The sequence below is a fragment of the Petromyzon marinus genome, chromosome 82 (genome assembly GCF_048934315.1).
Source record: "Petromyzon marinus isolate PM22_M1 ecotype Great Lakes invasive population chromosome 82, UKy_Petmar_22M1.pri1.0, whole genome shotgun sequence".
NCBI classification, from domain to species: Eukaryota; Metazoa; Chordata; class Hyperoartia; order Petromyzontiformes; family Petromyzontidae; genus Petromyzon; species Petromyzon marinus.
In genome coordinates this window covers 4,388,443-4,408,189 of record NC_133747.1, presented here as the reverse complement: position 1 = coordinate 4,408,189, position 19,747 = coordinate 4,388,443, and the positions used below count along the sequence as shown (strand labels likewise).

The 19,747-nt window shown below is 55.7% G+C and overlaps 1 protein-coding gene across 3 annotated transcripts in view; it reads left to right on the top strand.

Annotated features, from left to right (window-relative positions):
* Positions 1-19,747, top strand: part of LOC116938089 (peroxisomal biogenesis factor 19) — a 163,621-nt gene that overhangs the window by 9,565 nt on the left and 134,309 nt on the right. For 2 of the 3 annotated variants that reach the window (XR_012931228.1, XM_076057378.1), the window contains exons 4-7: positions 5,538-5,617; positions 7,094-7,324; positions 13,204-13,416; positions 19,536-19,580. Coding sequence is in view for 2 of the 3 variants with exons in the window: in XM_076057378.1 (XP_075913493.1) it covers positions 5,538-5,617; positions 7,094-7,324; positions 13,204-13,416; positions 19,536-19,580 (569 nt within the window). In the remaining variant the exon portion in view is untranslated. Of the gene's footprint in view, positions 1-5,537; positions 5,618-7,093; positions 7,325-10,332; positions 11,973-13,203; positions 13,417-19,535; positions 19,581-19,747 lie in introns of those variants that run through there. The other variant, XM_076057377.1, reaches the window with a different exon arrangement.

The following is a 19,747-nucleotide window of genomic DNA, read 5'->3' as shown; positions in this document are numbered from 1 at the left end:
GGGAGAGAGAGACACGGGGAGAGAGAGAGACACGGGGAGAGAGAGAGACACGGGGAGAGAGAGACACGGGGAGACACGGGGAGAGAGAGACATGGGGAGAGAGACACGGGGAGAGAAACACGGGGAGAGAGAGAGAGACACGGGGAGAGAGAGACACGGGGAGAGAGAGACACGGGGAGAGAGAGAGAGACACGGGGAGAGAGAGACACGGGGAGAGAGAGACACGGGGAGAGAGAGAGACATGGGGAGAGAGACACGGGGAGAGAGAGACACGGGAAGAGAGAGAGACACGGGGAGAGAGAGACACGGAGAGAGAGAGACACGGGGAGAGAGAGACACGGGGAGAGAGAGAGACACGGGGAGAGAGAGAGACACGGGGAGAGAGAGAGACACGGGGAGAGAGAGAGAGACACGGGGAGAGAGAGAGACACGGGGAGAGAGAGACACGGGGAGAGAGAGACACGGGGAGAGAGAGACACGGGGAGAGAGAGACACGGAGAGAGAGAGACACGGGGAGAGAGAGACACGGGGAGAGAGAGACACGGGGAGAGAGACACGGGGAGAGAGAGACACGGGGAGAGAGACACGGGGAGAGAGACACAGGGAGAGAGAGAGAGACACGGGGAGAGAGAGACACGGGGAGAGAGAGACACGGGGAGAGAAAGAGACACGTGGAGAGAGAGACACGGAGAGAGACACACGGAGAGAGAGACACGGGGAGAGAGAGAGAGACACTGGGAGAGAGACATGGGGAGAGAGAGACACGGGGAGAGAGAGACACGGGGAGAGAGAGAGACACGGAGAGAGAGAGACACGGGGAGAGAGACACGGGGAGAGAGAGACACGGGGAGAGAGAGAGACACGGGTAGAGAGAGAGAGACACGGGGAGAGAGAGACACGGGGAGAGAGAGAGACACGGGTAGAGAGAGAGAGACACGGGGAGAGAGAGACACGGGGAGAGAGAGACACGGAGAGAGAGAGAGACACGGTGAGAGAGAGACACGGAGAGAGAGAGACACGGAGAGAGAGAGAGACACAGGGAGAGAGTGTGACACGGGGAGAGAGAGAGACACGGGTAGAGAGAGACACGGGGAGAGAGAGACACGGGGAGAGAGAGAGACATGGGGAGAGAGAGACACGGGTAGAGAGAGACACGGGGAGAGAGAGACACGGGGAGAGAGAGACACGGGGAGAGAGAGAGACATGGGGAGAGAGAGACACGGGTAGAGAGAGACACGGGGAGAGAGAGAGACACGGGGAGAGAGAGACATGGGGAGAGAGAGACACGGGGAGAGAGAGACTCGGGGAGAGAGAGAAACACGGGGAGAGAGAGACACGGGGAGAGAGAGAGACACGGGGAGAGAGAGAGACACGGGGAGAGAGAGACACGGGGAGACACGGGGAGAGAGAGACATGGGGAGAGAGACACGGGGAGAGAAACACGGGGAGAGAGAGAGAGACACGGGGAGAGAGAGACACGGGGAGAGAGAGACATGGGGAGAGAGAGAGAGACACGGGGAGAGAGAGACACGGGGAGAGAGAGACACGGGGAGAGAGAGAGACACGGGGAGAGAGAGAGACACGGGGAGAGAGAGACACGGGGAGACACGGGGAGAGAGAGACGGTGAGATAGAGACACGGGGAGACACGGGGATAGAGAGACACGGGGAGAGAAACACGGGGAGAGAGAGACACGGGGAGAGAGAGACATGGGGAGAGAGAGACACGGGGAGAGAGAGACACGGAGAAAGAGACACGGAGAGAGAGACACGGGGAGAGAGAGAGACACGGAGAGAGAGAGACACGGGGAGTGAGACACGGGGAGAGAGAGACACGGGGAGAGAGAGAGACACGGAGAGAGAGAGACACGGAGAGAGAGAGACACGGGGAGTGAGAGAGAGCCACGGGGAGAGAGAGAGACACGGGGAGAGAGAGACACGGGGAGAGAGAGAGACACGGGGAGAGAGAGAGACACGGGGAGAGAGACACGGGGAGAGAGGGAGACACGGAGAGAGAGAGACACGGGGAGAGAGACACGGGGAGAGAGACACGGGGAGAGAGGGAGACACGGGGAGAGAGACACAGGGAGAGAGACAGGGGGAGTGATATATTTGATTTCAGGCCATGAACAGCAGTGGCAGCTATGGGTGTACAGCTCCTCTAGAGCAGTTTTGAGTGAAGATCTCACAGATACATTGTTGATTTAAAGCTTTCGTGACTGCAGGGATTCATATTCTTGGTTCTTTCGGTTAAAGTCACCACCACGTAGATAGGGGAAACAATAAAAATAATAAAAATATAAAACAATAAAATTATTGTAAAACAATTAAAATTATTATTCTTGGTTCTTTCGGTTAAAGTCACCACCACGTAGATAGGGAAACAATAAAATAATAAAAATATAAAACAATAAAATTATTGTAAAACAATTAAAATTATTATTCTTGGTTCTTTCGGTTAAAGTCACCACCACGTAGATAGGGAAACAATAAAATAATAAAAATATAAAACAATAAAATTATTGTAAAACAATACAATTATTAATCTTGGTTCTTTCGGTTAAAGTCACCACCACGTAGATAGGGAAACAATAAAAATAATAAAAATATAAAACAATAAAATTATTGTAAAACAATTAAAATTATTATTCTTGGTTCTTTGGGTTAAGTCACCACCACGTAGATAGGGAAACAATAAAAATAATAAAAATATAAAACAATAAAATTATTGTAAAACAATTAAAATTATTATTCTTGGTTCTTTCGCTTAAAGTCACCACCACGTAGATAGGGAAACAATAAAAATAATAAAAATATAAAACAATAAAATTCTCACGACGTTTCGACTGCAACACAAGAAGCAATCATCATCAGGGTGTGAAAACCACAGCAAGAAAAATGTTCAAAATTTTGAAAAATGGGAGGCTGATCGATGCCCGGGTGCGGTCAAGGGATGGGTCCCTATTGCTCAACCACGTTATGTATGCCGATGATTTGGTAATAGCTGCTCATTCAGAGGAGGAGTTGGAGACGCTGCTGCTGAGACTGGAGCGTGCCACTAAGAGATGGGGCCTTACCATCAGCCCCACCAAAACTAAGCACCTGCCTGGGTATTTTGTACCATCGGACACTCCACCATCACAACTCCCAATCGGTGATGGGGCAGTTGTAGAGAGAGTGGAGAGTTTCCCATACCTGGGCAGTGTGCTTATGACCGGCTCCAGTTTAACAGCAGAGGTCTCACTCCGAATCAGTCGAGCGGCAATATCTTTTCATCGGTTGCGTAACGCTGTGTGGAAGCTACCTGGTCTGTCGCTCCGCACTAAGCTTGAGGTCTTCTCGGACACGGTCATTCCCTCCCTTATCTACGGTTGCGAAACGTGGACCCCCCCTAATGGAACATCTTCGCCGGTTGGAAACATTTAGGCTGGCCTGCCTACGATCCATCCTGGGTTTAACCAGCAGGCTGGATTGTGTGAGGAGCTCACAAATCCTTGAAAGATCTGGGCAAGGTCCCATCGGTGAGCTCCTCCGGCGGGCAAGGCTGCGTTGGCTGGTTCGACATTTCACGTGGCCTCAGGATGCACATAGCCTGGCACAAGCGTCGTGGTGACGTCACCAACACTTAGTGGCGAATGGCGGTTGTTGTTGTTGTGTGTGTGTGTGTGTCTGTGTGTGTGTCTGTGTGTGTGTTTGTGTGTGTCTGTGTGTGTGTCTGTGTGTGTCTGTGTGTGTCTGTGTGTGTGTGTCTGTGTGTGTGTGTCTGTGTGTGTGTGTCTGTGTGTAAGACCTACATCTCTGCTTTTCTGACCTGGTCAAGGCCTATGATACCATCAGTAGGCCTGGGCTCTGGGTTGTTCTTCATGCTTTTAGAGTACCTGACCCTCAGCTCACGATCATTAAGGACCTTCATGATGGTGAGCGGGCCCGGGTAAAACTACGTGGCCGGGAGTCAGAGCCATTCCCTGTACACCTTGGGGTGCGACAGGGATGTCGTCTGGCTCCCACATTATTTAACATCTATTTTGACCACGTAGTTCGTGAAGCCTTCAATAGCTGTACCGGGGGAATCTCCATATTGTACAGATATAATGGGAGGCTGATCGATGCCCGGTTGCGGTCAAGGGATAGCTCCCTATTGCTCAACCACGTTATGTATGCTGATGATTTGGTAATAGTTGCTCATTCAGAGGAGGAGTTGGAGACGCTGCTGCTGAGACTGGAGCGTGCCACTAAGAGGTGGGGCCTTACCATCAGCCCCATCAAAACTAAGCACCTGCCTGGGTATTTTGTACCATCGGACACTCCACCCCCACAACTCCCAATCGGTGATGGGGCAGTTGTGGAGAGAGTGGAGAGTTTCCCATACCTGGGCAGTGTGCTTATGACTGGCTCCAGTTTAACAGCAGAGGTCTCACTCCGAATCAGTCGAGCGGCAATATCTTTTCATCGGTTGCGTAACGCTGTGTGGAAGCTACCTGGTCTGTCGCTCCGCACTAAGCTTGAGGTCTTCTCGGCCACAGTCATTCCCTCCCTTATCTACGGTTGCGAAACGTGGACCCCCCCTAATGGAACATCTTCGCCGGTTGGAAACATTTAGGCTGGCCTGCCTACGATCCATCCTGGGTTTAACCAGCAGGCTGGATTGTGTGAGGAGCTCACAAATCCTTGAAAGATCTGGGCAAGGTCCCATCGGTGAGCTCCTCCGGCGGGCAAGGCTGCGATGGCTGGGTCATGTAGCCCGCATGCCGAAACAGCTTTTGTTCGGCCGGATCGAGGGGGCTAAACGGGCGCGGCACGGGCTAGAGAAGAGATGGAGTGATGTGGTACAGGAGGACGTGGAGCTGAGTGGACTTGCTGATGACCGGTACCAGCAGTGTCAAGATCGGCCTCTGTGGAGGAGGCTCGTGAAGGATGCTACTGGGCAGTTGGAGGCAGTCGCCCTCCAACAACAACGGAGGGCGGAGGAGCGACGCTCACAACAACGAGCGGAGCGCCGGGTGGCTAAAGCACAGCAGATTGGCACAGTAGGGGGCACAGGTGGTGCATCAGCCAGTCATCTCAGTCGACCCGTGGCACCTGGGTCTGCCCTGTGACCTCCTGCCAGCGGGCGTTCGACACTTCACGTGGCCTCAAGGTGCACCTAGCCTGGCACAAGCGTCGTGGTGACGTCACCACCACTTAGTGATGAATGGCGGTTGTTGTTGTGTGTGTGTATGTGTGTGTGTCTGTGTGTGTGTGTGTCAGTGTTTGTCACTGTGTGTGTGTGTCTCTGTGTGTGTATCACTGTGTGTGTGTCTGTGTGTGTGTGTCACTGTGTGTGTATCACTGTATGTGTGTGTCTGTGTGTGTGTCTGTGTGTCACTGTGTGTGTGTGTGTCACTGTGTGTGTCACTTTGTGTGTATCACTGTGTGTGTGTCTGTGTGTGTGTCACTGTGTGTGTCACTGTGTGTGTGTCACTGTGTGTGTATCACTGTGTGTGTATCACTGTGTGTGTATCACTGTGTGTCTGTGTGTGTGTGTCTGTGTGTATCTAGGCGTGCATGATCAAGCTGAACAGGAATTTGCCTCCTGCCTCCAGGAGACTCTCACTCAGCTCAACCTGGACAACACTGAGGTGTGAGCATCAGCAGCAGCATCATCAGCAGCATCATCATCAGCATCATCATCAGCATCATCATCAAGATAATTAGCAACATCATCACTACCACCACCATGACCACCACCATTACCACCATCACCACCACCATCACCACCACCACCATCACCATCACCACCATCACCACCACCATCACCACCACCACTATCACCACCACCACCACCATCACCACCACCACCATCACCACCACCACCACCGCCATCACGACCATCACCACCATCACCACCACCATCACCACCATCACCACCACCACCGCCATCACCACCATCACCACCACCATCATCACCATCACCACCACCATCGCCACCACCACCGCCATCACCACCGCCATCACCACCGCCATCACCACCATCACCACCACCACCACCACCATCACCACCACCATCACCACCGCCATCACCACCATCACCACCACCATCACCACCACCACCATCACCACCATCACCACCACCACCACCACCATCACCACCACCACCACCATCATCACCATCACCACCACCATCGCCACCACCACCGCCATCACCACCGCCATCACCACCATCACCACCACCATCACCACCACCACCATCACCACCATCACCACCACCACCATCACCACCACCACCATCACCACCATCACCACCATCACCATCATCACCATCACCACCACCACCATCACCACCACCATCACCACCATCACTACCATCATCACCACGATCATCACCATCACCACCATCACCACCATCACCATCATCACCACCATCACCACCACCATCACCACCATCATCACCACCATCACCACCATCACCACCATCACCATCATCACCACCATCACCACCATCACCACCACCACCATCACCACCACCATCACCACCACCACCATCACCACCACCATCACCACCATCACCATCACCACCATCACCACCACCATCACCACCACCATCACCACCATCATCACCACCATCATCACCATCACCACCATCACCACCATCACCATCATCACCACCATCACCACCACCATCACCACCATCACCACCATCATCACCACCATCATCACCACCATCACCACCATCACCATCATCATCACCACCATCACCACCACCATCATCACCACCATCACCACCATCATCACCACCATCACCACCACCACCATCACCACCACCGCCATCACCACCGCCATCACCATCACCACCACCATCACCACCATCACCATCACCACCACCACCACCATCACCACCACCATCACCACCATCACCACCATCACCACCACCACCACCACCATCATCACCACCACCACCACCATCACCACCACCATCACCACCATCACCACCACCATCACCACCATCACCACCACCACCATCATCACCACCACCACCATCACCACCACCACCATCACCATCACCACCATCACCACCACCACCACCACCGCTCACCCTGACCTGTCAATCATTCCAGGAGGCCGCCGCCCACCCGCCCCTCCCCGCCTCCCTCCTCGCCGCCCTCCAGGGCCTCGGATTGGACGAGGCCGCGCTGGAGGGCGGGGCCTCGGCGGGGGGCGGGGCCGGTCTCCATGGCGACGATGATGGAGGGGCCGCTGCCATGGCGATGCCTCTGATGCAGGGGGTGATGAGAAGCCTCGTGTCTAAGGAGGTCCTTTACCCCTCGCTACGGGAGCTTACGGATAGGGTGAGTCAGTCAGTCACTCAGTCAGTCACTCAGTCAGTCAGTCACTCAGTCACTCAGTCAGTCAGTCACTCAGTCAGTCAGTCACTCAGTCAGTCACTCAGTCAGTCACTCAGTCAGTCAGTCACTCAGTCAGTCACTCACTCAGTCAGTCACTCAGTCAGTCAGTCACTCAGTCAGTCACTCAGTCAGTCAGTCACTCAGTCAGTCAGTTAGTCAGTTAGTCAGTCAGTTAGTCAGTCAGTCACTCAGTCAGTCACTCAGTCAGTCAGTCACTCAGTCAGTCACTCAGTCAGTCAGTCACTCAGTCAGTCAGTTAGTCAGTTAGTCAGTCAGTTAGTCAGTCAGTCACTCAGTCAGTCACTCAGTCAGTCAGTCAGTCAGTTAGTCAGTTAGTCAGTCAGTTAGTCAGTCAGTCACTCAGTCAGTCACTCAGTCAGTCAGTCAGTCACTCAGTCAGTCAGTCAGTCAGTTAGTCAGTCACTCAGTCAGTCAGTCACTCAGTCACTCAGTCAGTCAGTTAGTCAGTCAGTCACTCAGTCAGTCACTCAGTCACTCAGTCAGTCACTCAGTCAGTCACTCAGTCAGTCAGTCACTCAGTCAGTTAGTCAGTTAGTCAGTCAGTTAGTCAGTCAGTCACTCAGTCAGTCACTCAGTCAGTCAGTCAGTCACTCAGTCAGTCAGTTAGTCACTCAATCAGTCACTCAGTCAGTTAGTCAGTCACTCAGTCAGTCAGTCAGTCAGTTAGTCAGTCACTCAGTCAGTCAGTCACTCAGTCACTCAGTCAGTCAGTTAGTCAGGTAGTCACTCAGTCAGTCAGTTAGTCAGTCAGTCACTCAGTCAGTCAGTCAGTCAGTCAGTTAGTCAGTCAGTCACTCAGTCAGTCAGTCACTCAGTCAGTTAGTCAGTCAGTCACTCAGTCAGTCACTCAGTCAGTCAGTCACTCAGTTAGTCAGGTAGTCAGTCAGTCACTCAGTCAGTCAGTCACTCAGTCAGTCAGTCAGTCACTCATTCACTCAGTCAGTCACTCAGTCAGTCACTCAGTCATTCAGTCAGTCACTCAGTCAGTCAGTCACTCAGTCAGTCAGTTAGTCAGTTAGTTAGTCAGTCAGTCACTCAGTCAGTCACTCAGTCAGTCACTCAGTCAGTCAGTCACTCAGTCAGTCAATCAGACACTCAGTCAGTCAGTGAGTCACTAAATCAGTCACTCAGTCAGTCACTCAGTCACTCAGTCAGTCAGTCACTCAGTCAGTCAGTGAGTCACTCAGTCAGTCACTCAGTCAGTCAGTCACTCAGTCAGTCAGTCACTCAGTCAGTCAGTCACTCAGTCACTCAGTTAGTCACTCAGGCAGTCAGTCACTCAGTCAGTCACTCACTCAGTCAGTCAGTCAGTTAGTCACTCAGGCAGTCAGTCACTCAGTCACTCAGTCAGTCAGTTAGTCACTCAATCAGTCACTCAGTCAGTTAGTCAGTCACTCAGTCAGTCAGTCAGTCGCTCAGTCAGTCACTCAGTCAGTCACTCAGTCAGTCACTCAGTCAGTCAGTCAGTCACTCAGTCAGTCACTCAGTCAGTCACTCAGTCAGTCAGTCACTCAGTCAGTTAGTCACTCAGTCGCTCAGTCAGTCACTCAGTCAGTCAGTCACTCAGTCAGTCACTCAGTCAGTCAATCAGTCACTCAGTCAGTCAGTGAGTCAGTCAGTCACTCAGTCAGTCAGTCACTCAGTCAGTCACTCACTCAGTCAGTCAGTCACTCAGTCACTCACTCAGTCAGTCAGTTAGTCACTCAATCAGTCACTCAGTCAGTTAGTCAGTCACTCAGTCAGTCAGTCAGTCGCTCAGTCAGTCACTCAGTCAGTCACTCAGTCAGTCAGTCAGTCACTCAGTCACTCAGTCAGTCACTCAGTCAGTCACTCAGTCAGTCAGTCACTCAGTCAGTTAGTCACTCAGTCGCTCAGTCAGTCACTCAGTCAGTCAGTCACTCAGTCAGTCACTCAGTCAGTCAGTCACTCAGTCAGTGAGTCAGTCAGTCAGTCAGTCACTCACTCAGTCAGTCACTCACTCAGTCACTCAGTCAGTCACTCAGTCACTCACTCAGTCAGTCAGTTAGTCACTCAATCAGTCACTCAGTCAGTTAGTCAGTCACTCAGTCAGTCAGTCAGTCAGTCGCTCAGTCAGTCACTCAGTCAGTCACTCAGTCAGTCACTCAGTCAGTCAGTCACTCAGTCAGTCACTCAGTCAGTCACTCAGTCAGTCAGTCACTCAGTCAGTTAGTCACTCAGTCGCTCAGTCAGTCACTCAGTCAGTCAGTCACTCAGTCAGTCACTCAGTCACTCAGTCAGTCAGTTAGTCACTCAGTCAGTCACTCAGTCAGTCACTCAGTCAGTCACTCACTCAGTCACTCAGTCAGTCACTCAGTCAGTCAGTGAGTCAGTCACTCAGTCAGTCACTCACTCAGTCACTCAGTCAGTCAGTCAGTCAGTGAGTCAGTCACTCAGTAAGTCACTCAGTCAGTCAGTCACTCACTCCGTCAGTCACTCAGTCAGTCACTCACTCAGTCAGTCACTCAGTCAGTTACTCAGTCACTCAGTCAGTCACTTAGTCACTCAGTCAGTCACTCAGTCACTTAGTCAGTCCGGGTGAGCTCCCTTGTCTCTCTCTGTGTGTCTTTGTGAGTCTCTGTGTGTCTCTGTGAGTCTCTCACCGTGTCTCTCCCTGTGTCTCTGTGTCTCACTCTGTGTGTCTCTCCTTGTCTCACTCTGTGTGTCTCTGTGTCTCTGTGTGTCTCACTCTGTGTGTGTCTCTGTGTGTCTCTGTGTGTCTCTGTGTGTGTCTCTGTGTGTCACTGTGTGTCACTGTGTGTCTCACTCTGTGTCTCTCTGTCTCTCTGTCTCTGTCTCTCTCTGTGTCTCTCTCTGTGTCTCTCTGTGTCTCACTGTGTGTCTCTGTGTGTCTCTGTGTGTCTCACTCTGTGTCTCTGTGTCTCACTCTGTGTCTCTCTGTGTGTCTCCAGTTTCCCGTGTGGCTGGAGACCAACTCACACCGCCTCTCAACCCAAGACCAGTCTCGTTACTACGACCAGATCAGTGTCTGTCTCTGTGTCTCTGTGTCTTTCTGTGTCTCTCTGTGTGTCTCTGTGTGTCTCCTATGTGTGTCTCTGTGTGTCTCTGTGTCTCTCTCTGTCTCTCTGTCTCTGTGTGTCACTCTGTGTCTCTCTCTGTGTCTCTGTGTGTCTCACTCTCTGTGTGTCTCACTCTGTGTGTCTCACTCTGTATATGTCTCACTCTGTGTGTGTCTCACTCTGTGTCTCACTCTGTGTGTCTCACTCTGTGTGTGTCTCACTCTGTGTCTCACTCTGTGTCTCTCTGTCTCCAGTTTCCCGTGTGGCTGGAGACGAACTCACACCGTCTGTCAACCCAAGACCAGTCTCGCTACCACGACCAGATCCGTGTCTGTCTCTCTGTCTCTTGTCTCTCTCAGTGTCTCTCTGTCTCTCTGTGTGTCTCTGTGTCTCTCTCTGAGTGTCTCTGTGTGTCTCTCTGTCTCTCTGTGTCACTCTGTGTGTCTCACTCTGTGTGTCTCTCTGTGTGTCTCACTGTGTCTCACTCTGTGTGTCTCTGTGTGTCTCCAGTTTCCCGTGTGGCTGGAGACCAACTCACACCGTCTGTCAACCCAAGACCAGTCTCGCTACCACAACCAGATCCGTGTCTCTCTCTTTGTCTCTGTGTCTCTCTGTGTCTCTCTGTCTCTCTGTGTGTCTCTGTGTGTCTCTGTGTGTCTCTCTCTGTGTCTCTGGCTCTCTGTGTGTCTCTCTGTCTCTCTGTGTCTCTGTCTCTGTGTCTCTCTCTGTCTCTGTCTCTCTGTGTGTCTCTCTGTCTCTCTGTGTCTCTGTCTCTCTGTGTCTCTCTCTGGGTGTCTCTGTGTGTCTCTCTGTCTCTCTGTGTCACTCTGTGTGTCTCACTCTGTGTGTCTCTCTGTGCGTCTCACTGTGTCTCACTCTGTGTCTCTCTGTGTCTCACTGTGTGTCTCACTCTGTGTGTCTCTCTGTGTGTCTCACTGTGTTTCACTCTGTGTGTCTGTGTGTCTCACTGTGTGTCTCACTCTGTGTGTCTCTCTGTGTGTCTCCAGTTTCCCGTGTGGCTGGAGACCAACTCACACCGCCTCTCAACCCAAGACCAGTCTCGTTACCACGACCAGATCCGTGTCTCTCTCTTTGTCTCTGTGTCTCTCTGTGTCTCTCTGTCTCTCTGTGTGTCTCTGTGTGTCTCTGTGTGTCTCTGTGTGTCTCTCTCTGTGTCTCTGGCTCTCTGTGTGTCTCTCTGTCTCTCTGTGTCTCTGTCTCTGTGTCTCTCTCTGTCTCTGTCTCTCTGTGTCTCTCTCTGGGTGTCTCTGTGTGTCTCTCTGTCTCTCTGTGTCACTCTGTGTGTCTCACTCTGTGTGTCTCTCTGTGTGTCTCACTGTGTCTCACTCTGTGTCTCTCTGTGTCTCACTGTGTGTCTCACTCTGTGTGTCTCTCTGTGTGTCTCACTGTGTCTCACTCTGTGTGTCTGTGTGACTCACTGTGTGTCTCACTCTGTGTGTCTCTCTGTGTGTCTCCAGTTTCCCGTGTGGCTGGAGACCAACTCACACCGCCTCTCAACCCAAGACCAGTCTCGTTACCACGACCAGATCCGTGTCTCTCTCTCTGTCTCTGTCTCCCTCTGTGTCTCTGTGTGTCTCTGTGTGTCTCTGTCTCTCTCTGTGTCTCTGTCTCTGTGTCTCTGTGTCTCACTGTGTATCTCTCTGTCTCTCTGTGTCTCTCTCTGTGTCTCACTGTGTGTCTCTCTGTGTGTCTCTCTCTGTGTATCTCTCTCTGTGTGTCTCTGTGTCTCAGTCTGTGTCTCACTAGTGTCTCACTCTGTGTGTCTCTCTGTGTGTCTCTGTGTCTCACTCTGTGTCTCACTGTGTGTCTCACTCTGTGTGTCTCTCTGTGTGTCTCTGTGTCTCACTCTGTGTCTCACTGTGTGTCTCACTGTGTGTGTCTGTGTGTCTCACTCTGTGTGTCTCTGTGTCTCTGTGTGTGTCTCCAGTTTCCCGTGTGGCTGGAGACCAACTCACACCGCCTCTCAACCCAAGACCAGTCTCGTTACCACGACCAGATCCGTGTCTCTGTCTCTCTCTGTGTCTCTCTCTGTGTGTCTCTGTGTGTCTCACTCTGTGTGTCTCACTCTGTGTGTCTCACTCTGTGTGTGTCTCACTGTGTGTCTCACTGTGTGTCTCTGTCTCTCTGTGTGTCTCCAGTTTCCCGTGTGGCTGGAGACCAACTCACACCGCCTCTCAACCCAAGACCAGTCTCGCTACCACGACCAGATCCGTGTCTCTGTCTCTCTCTGTGTCTCTCTCTGTGTGTCTCTGTGTGTCTCACTCTGTGTGTCTCACTCTGTGTGTCTCACTCTGTGTGTGTCTCACTGTGTGTCTCACTGTGTGTCTCTGTCTCTCTGTGTGTCTCCAGTTTCCCGTGTGGCTGGAGACCAACTCACACCGCCTCTCAACCCAAGACCAGTCTCGTTACCACGTCCAGATCCGTGTCTCTCTCTCTCTGTCTCTGTCTCTCTCTGTGTCTCTGTGTGTCTCTGTCTCTCTGTCTCTCTCTGTGTCTCTGTCTCTGTGTCTCACTGTGTGTCTCTCTGTCTCTCTGTGTCTTTCTCTGTGTCTCACTGTGTGTCTCTCTGTCTCTCTGTGTCTTTCTCTGTGTCTCACTGTGTGTCTCTCTGTGTGTCTCTCTCTGTGTATCTCTCTCTGTGTGTCTCTGTGTCTCAGTCTGTGTCTCACTGTGTGTCTCACTCTGTGTGTGTCTCACTGTGTGTCTCACTGTGTGTCTCTGTCTCTCTGTGTGTGTCTCCAGTTTCCCGTGTGGCTGGAGACCAACTCACACCGCCTCTCAACCCAAGACCAATCTCGCTACCAGGACCAGATCCGAGTGATGTCACTTTTGTGTCGCGAATTTGAGACGGAGGAGGATGGGGGGGAGGGGCCCCTCCCCCCACTCGCCCCCCGGGGGGGAGGGGGAGGCGGGGGAGATGAGAAGTTCAATAGAATTATGGAGCTGATGCAGATGGTGAGTGGGTGGGTGAGTGGGTGGGTGGGTGGGTGAGTGGGTGGGTGGGTGAGTGGGTGAGTGGGTGGGTGAGTGGGTGAGTGGGTGAGTGAGTGAGTGAGTGGGCGAGTGGGTGAGTGGGTGAGTGAGTGAGTGAGTGGGTGGGTGGGTGGGTGGGTGAGTGGGTGGGTGAGTGGGTGGGTGAGTGGGTGAGTGGGTGGGTGAGTGGGTGAGTGGGTGGGTGAGTGGGTGGGAGAGTGAGTGAGTGGGTGAGTGAGTGAGTGGGTGAGTGAGTGGGTGGGTGGGTGGGTGAGTGAGTGAGTGGGTGGGTGGGTGAGTGAGTGAGTGGGTGGGTGGGTGGGTGAGTGGGTGGGTGGGTGGGTGAGTGAGTGGGTGAGTGAGTGAGTGGGTGAGTGAGTGGGTGAGTGAGTGAGTGAGTGGGTGAGTGAGTGGGTGAGTGGGTGAGTGAGTGGGTGAGTGAGTGAGTGGGTGAGTGAGTGGGTGAGTGGGTCAGTGAGTGGGTGGGTGGGTGGGTGAGCGGGTGAGTGGGTGAGTGAGTGAGTGAGTGGGTGAGTGGTTGGGTGGGTGGGTGAGTGGGTGAGTGGGTGGGTGAGTGGGTGGGTGGGTGGGTGAGTGGGTGGGTGGGTGGGTGGGTGAGTGAGTGGGTGAGTGGGTGGGTGGGTGAGTGGGTGGGAGAGTGAGTGAGTGGGTGAGTGGGTGAGTGAGTGGGTGAGTGAGTGAGTCGGTGAGTGAGTGAGTGGGTGAGTGAGTGGGTGGGTGAGTGGGTGGGTGAGTGGGTGAGTGGGTGGGTGAGTGAGTGAGTGGGTGAGTGAGTGGGTGAGTGAGTGGGTGGGTGAGTGAGTGAGTGAGTGGGTGGGTGGGTGAGTGGGTGGGAGAGTGAGTGAGTGGGTGAGTGAGTGAGTGGGTGACTGGGTGAGTGAGTGAGTGAGTGAGTGGGTGAGTGAGTGGGTGGGTGGGTGAGTGGGTGAGTGAGTGGGTGAGTGAGTGGGTGGGTGAGTGAGTGAGTGGGTGGGTGGGTGAGTGGGTGGGAGAGTGAGTGAGTGGGTGAGTGAGTGAGTGGGTGAGTGAGTGGGTGGGTGGGTGGGTGGGTGAGTGAGTGAGTGAGTGGGTGGGTGGGTGAGTGAGTGAGTGGGTGGGTGGGTGGGTGAGTGGGTGGGTGGGTGAGTGGGTGAGTGAGTGGGTGAGTGAGTGGGTGAGTGAGTGGGTGAGTGGGTGAGTGAGTGGGTGAGTGAGTGAGTGGGTGAGTGAGTGAGTGGGTGGGTGGGTGGGTGAGTGGGTGGGTGGGTGAGTGAGTGAGTGAGTGGGTGAGTGAGTGGGTGAGTGAGTGGGTGAGTGAGTGGGTGAGTGAGTGGGTGAGTGAGTGAGTGGGTGAGTGGGTGAGTGAGTGAGTGGGTGAGTGGGTGAGTGAGTGGGTGAGTAAGTGGGTGAGTGAGTGAGTGAGTGGGTGAGTGAGTGAGTGGGTGGGTGGGTGAGTGGGTGGGTGGGTGAGTGGGTGAGTGGGTGGGTGGGTGAATGGGTGAGTGAGTGGGTGGGTGAGTGAGTGGGTGGGTGAGTGAGTGGGTGAGTGGGTGGGTGAGTGAGTGGGTGAGTGGGTGGGTGAGTGAGTGAGTGGGTGAGTGGGTGGGTGAGTGAGTGAGTGGGTGAGTGAGTGGGTGGGTGGGTGGGTGAGTGAGTGGGTGAGTGGGTGGGTGAGTGAGTGAGTGGGTGAGTGGGTGGGTGAGTGAGTGAGTGGGTGAGTGAGTGGGTGGGTGGGTGGGTGAGTGAGTGGGTGGGTGGGTGAGTGGGTGGGTGGGTGACTGGGTGGGTGAGTGAGTGAGTGAGTGGGTGGGTGGGTGGGTGAGTGAGTGGGTGAGTGGGTGGGTGAGTGGGTGGGTGAGTGGGTGGGTGAGTGGGTGGGTGGGTGAGTGAGTGGGTGGGTGAGTGAGTGAGTGAGTGGGTGAGTGAGTGGGTGGGTGGGTGGATGAGTGAGTGGGTGAGTGGGTGGGTGGGTGAGCGAGTGAGTGGGTGAGTGGGTGGGTGAGTGAGTGAGTGAGTGGGTGAGTGAGTGGGTGGGTGGGTGAGTGGCTGGGTGAGTGAGTGGGTGAGTGGGTGAGTGAGTGGGTGAGTGAGCGGGTGGGTGGGTGAGTGGGTGAGTGAGTGAGTGAGTGGGTGAGTGTGTGAGTGGGTGGGTGAGTGGGTGAGTGAGTGGGTGGGTGAGTGAGTGGGTGGGTGAGTGAGTGGGTGGGTGAGTGGGTGAGTGAGTGGGTGAGTGAGTGGGTGAGTGAGTGGGTGAGTGGGTGGGTGGGTGGCTGGGTGGGTGAGTGGGTGGGTGGGTGAGTGGGTGGGTGAGTGAGTGGGTGAGTGGGTGAGTGAGTGGGTGGGTGGGTGAGTGGGTGAGTGAGTGGGTGGGTGAGTGAGTGAGTGGGTGGGTGAGTGTGTGAGTGGGTGGGTGAGTGAGTGAGTGAGTGTGTGAGTGAGTGGGTGAGTGAGTGGGTGAGTGAGTGTGTGAGTGGGTGAGTGAGTGGGTGAGTGAGTGGGTGAGTGAGTGAGTGGGTGAGTGAGTGAGTGGGTGGGTGGGTGGGTGAGTGAGTGAGTGAGTGGGTGGGTGGGTGGGTGAGTGGGTGGGTACGTGGGTGAGTGGGTGGGTGGGTGGGTGGGTGGGTGAGTGGGTGGGTGGGTGGGTGAGTGGGTGGGTGGGTGGGTGAGTGGGTGGGTGGGTGGGTGAGTGGGTGGGTGGGTGGGTGAGTGGGTGGGTGGGTGAGTGGGTGGGTGGGTGGGTGAGTGGGTGGGTGGGTGGGTGGGTGGGTGGGTGGGTGGGTGGGTGAGTGGGTGGGTGGGTGAGTGGGTGGGTGGGTGAGTGGGTGGGTGAGTGGGTGGGTGGGTGAGTGGGTGGGTGGGTGGGTGGGTGAGTGGGTGGGTGGGTGAGTGGGTGGGTGAGTGGGTGGGTGGGTGAGTGGGTGGGTGAGTGGGTGGGTGAGTGGGTGGGTGGGTGAGTGGGTGGGTGGGTGGGTGAGTGAGTGGGTGAGTGGGTGGGTGAGTGAGTGGGTGAGTGGGTGGGGGAGTGAGTGGGTGAGTGAGTGGGTGGGTGAGTGGGTGGGTGGGTGGGTGGATGGGTGAGTGGGTGGGTGAGTGAGTGAGTGGGTGGGTGGGTGGGTGGTGAGTGGGTGGGTGGGTGAGTGGGTGGGTGGGTGAGTGGGTGGGTGGGTGGGTGAGTGGGTGGGTGGGTGGGTGAGTGGGTGGGTGGGTGGGTGGGTGGGTGGGTGGGTGGGTGAGTGGGTGGGTGGGTGGGTGAGTGGGTGGGTGGGTGAGTGGGTGGGTGGGTGGGTGAGTGGGTGGGTGGGTGGGTGGGTGAGTGGGTGGGTGGGTGGGTGAGTGGGTGGGTGGGTGGGTGAGTGGGTGAGTGAGTGAGAGGGTGAGTGAGTGGGTGGGTGGGTGAGTGAGTGGGTGGGTGAGTGAGTAAGTGGGTGAGTGGGTGGGTGGGTGAGTGAGTGGGTGGGTGGGTCGGTGGGTGGGTGAGTGGGTGAGTGAGTGGGTGGGTGAGTGGGTTGGTGAGTGAGTGGGTGGGTGGGTGAGTGGGTGGGTGGGTGGGTGAGTGGGTGGGTGGGTGAGTGGGTGGGTGGGTGAGTGGGTGGGTGAGTGGGTGGGTGAGTGGGTGGGTGAGTGGGTGGGTGAGTGGGTGGGTGAGTGAGGGAGTGGGTGAGTGAGTGGGTGGGTGAGTGGGTGAGTGAGTGGGTGAGTGGATGGGTGAGTGAGTGGGTGAGTGGGTGGGTGGGTGGGTGAGTGGGTGGGTGGGTGGGTGAGTGGGTGGGTGGGTGGGTGAGTGGGTGGGTGGGTGTGTGAGTGGGTGAGTGAGTGAGAGGGTGAGTGAGTGGGTGGGTGGGTGAGTGGGTGGGTGGGTGAGTGGGTGAGTGGGTGGGTGAGTGAGTGGGTGAGTGGGTGGGTGGGTGGGTGAGTGGGTGGGTGGGTGGGTGAGTGAGTGGGTGAGTGGGTGAGTGGGTGGGTGGGTGAGTGAGTGGGTGGGTGGGTGGGTGGGTGGGTGAGTGGGTGGGTGGGTGAGTGGGTGGGTGGGTGAGTGGGTGGGTGGGTGGGTGAGTGAGTGAGTGGGTGGGTGGGTGAGTGAGTGGGTGGGTGGGTGAGTGAGTGGGCGGGTGGGTGAGTGGGCGAGTGGGTGGGTGGGTGGGTGAGTGGGTGAGTGAGTGGGTGGGTGAGTGAGTGAGTGAGTGGGTGAATGAGTGGGTGGGTGGGTGGATGAGTGAGTGGGTGAGTGAGTGGGTGAGTGAGTGGGTGAGTGAGTGAGTGGGTGGGTGGGTGGGTGGATGAGTGAGTGGGTGAGTGGATGGGTGGGTGAGTGGGTGGGTGAGTGAGTGAGTGGGTGGGTGGGTGAGTGGGTGAGTGAGTGGGTGGGTGAGTGGGTGGGTGGGTGAGTGTGTGGGTGGGTGGGTGAGTGGGTGGGTGGGTGAGTGGGTTGGTGGGTGAGTGGGTGAGTGGGTGGGTGAGTGGGTGGGTGAGTGGGTGGGTGAGTGGGTGGGTGAGTGAGTGGGTGAGTGGGTGGGTGAGTGAGTGGGTGTGTGGGTGGGTGGGTGGGTGAGTGGGTGGGTGGGTGGGTGAGTGGCTGGGTGAGTGAGAGGGTGAGTGGGTGGGTGAGTGAGTGGGTGAGTGGGTGAGTGAGTGGGTGAGTGAGTGGGTGGGTGAGTGGGTGGGTGAGTGGGTGGGTGAGTGAGTGGGTGGGTGGGTGGGTGGGTGAGTGGGTGGGTGGGTGAGTGGGTGAGTGGGTGGGTGGGTGAGTGGGTGGGTGGGTGAGTGGGTGGGTGGGTGAGTGGGTGAGTGGGTGGGTGGGTGGGTGAGTGGGTGGGTGAGTGGGTGAGTGAGTGAGTGGGTGGGTGAGTGGGTGGGTGAGTGGGTGAGTGAGTGAGTGGGTGGGTGAGTGGGTGAGTGAGTGGGCGGGTGGATGAGTAAGTTGGGTGGGTGGATGAGTGAGTGGGTGGGTGGGTGGATGAGTGAGTGGGTGAATGAGTGAGTGAGTGGGTGGGTGGGTGGATGAGTGAGTGGGTGAGTGGATGGGTGGGTGAGTGAGTGGGTGAGTGAGTGGGTGGGTGAGTGGGTGGGTGAGTGTGTGGGTGGGTGGGTGAGTGGGTGGGTGGGTGAGTGCGTTGGTGGGTGAGTGGGTGAGTGGGTGGGTGAGTGGGTGGGTAAGTGGGTGGGTGTGTGAGTGGGTGAGTGGGTGGGTGAGTGAGTGGGTGTGTGGGTGGGTGGGTGAGTGGGTGGGTGGGTGAGTGGGTGGGTGGGTGAGTGGGTGGGTGGGTGGGTGAGTGAGTGGCTGGGTGAGTGAGAGGGTGAGTGGGTGGGTGAGTGAGTGGGTGAGTGGGTGGGGGGAGTGAGTGGGTGAGTGAGTGGGTGGGTGAGTGGGTGGGTGGGTGAGTGAGTGAGTGAGTGGGTGGGTGGATGGGTGAGTGGGTGGGTGAGTGAGTGAGTGGGTGGGTGGGTGGGTGAGTGAGTGAGTGAGTGGGTGAGTGGGTGAGTGAGTGAGTGGGTGGGTGGGTGGGTGAGTGGGTGAGTGGGTAGGTTGGTGGGTGAGTGGGTGAGTGGGTGAGTGAGTGAGTGAGTGGGTGAGTGAGTGAGTCGGTGGTTGAGTGGGTGGGTGGGTGACTGGGTGGGTGAGTGAGTGAGTGAGTGGGTGAGTGAGTGGGTGAGTGGGTGGATGAGTGAGTGGGTGGGTGAGTGAGTGGGTGAGTGAGTGAGTGAGTGGGTGAGTGAGTGAGTGGGTGGGTGGGTGAGTGAGTGAGTGAGTGGGTGGGTGAGTGAGTGGGTGGGTGGGTGAGTGGGTGAGTGAGTGAGTGGGTGAGTGAGTGGGTGAGTGAGTGGGTGGGTGGGTGGGTGGATGAGTGAGTGGGTGAGTGGATGAGTGAGTGGGTGATTGAGTGGGTGGGTGGGTGGGTGGATGAGTGAGTGGGTGGGTGGATGAGTGAGTGGGTGAGTGAGTGAGTGAGTGCGTGAGTGAGTGAGTGAGTGGGTGGGTGAGTGGGTGGGTGAGTGAGTGGGTGGGTGAGTGAGTGGGTGTGTAAGTGAGTGGGTGGGTGAGTGAGTGAGTGACTGAGTGAGTGACTGAGTGGGTGAGTGACTTAGTAATTTCTTTTTTGTAGATGCAAGAGCTTGGACATCCACCGAAGGAGCTCTGTGGTGAAGGGGTGAGACTCACCAACTCACTCACCAACTCACTCACCAACTCACTCACCAACTCACTCACCAACTCACTCACCAACTCACCAACTCACTCACCAACTCACTCACTCACCAACTCACTCACTCACCCACTCACTCACCAACTCACTCACCAACTCACTCACTCACCAAC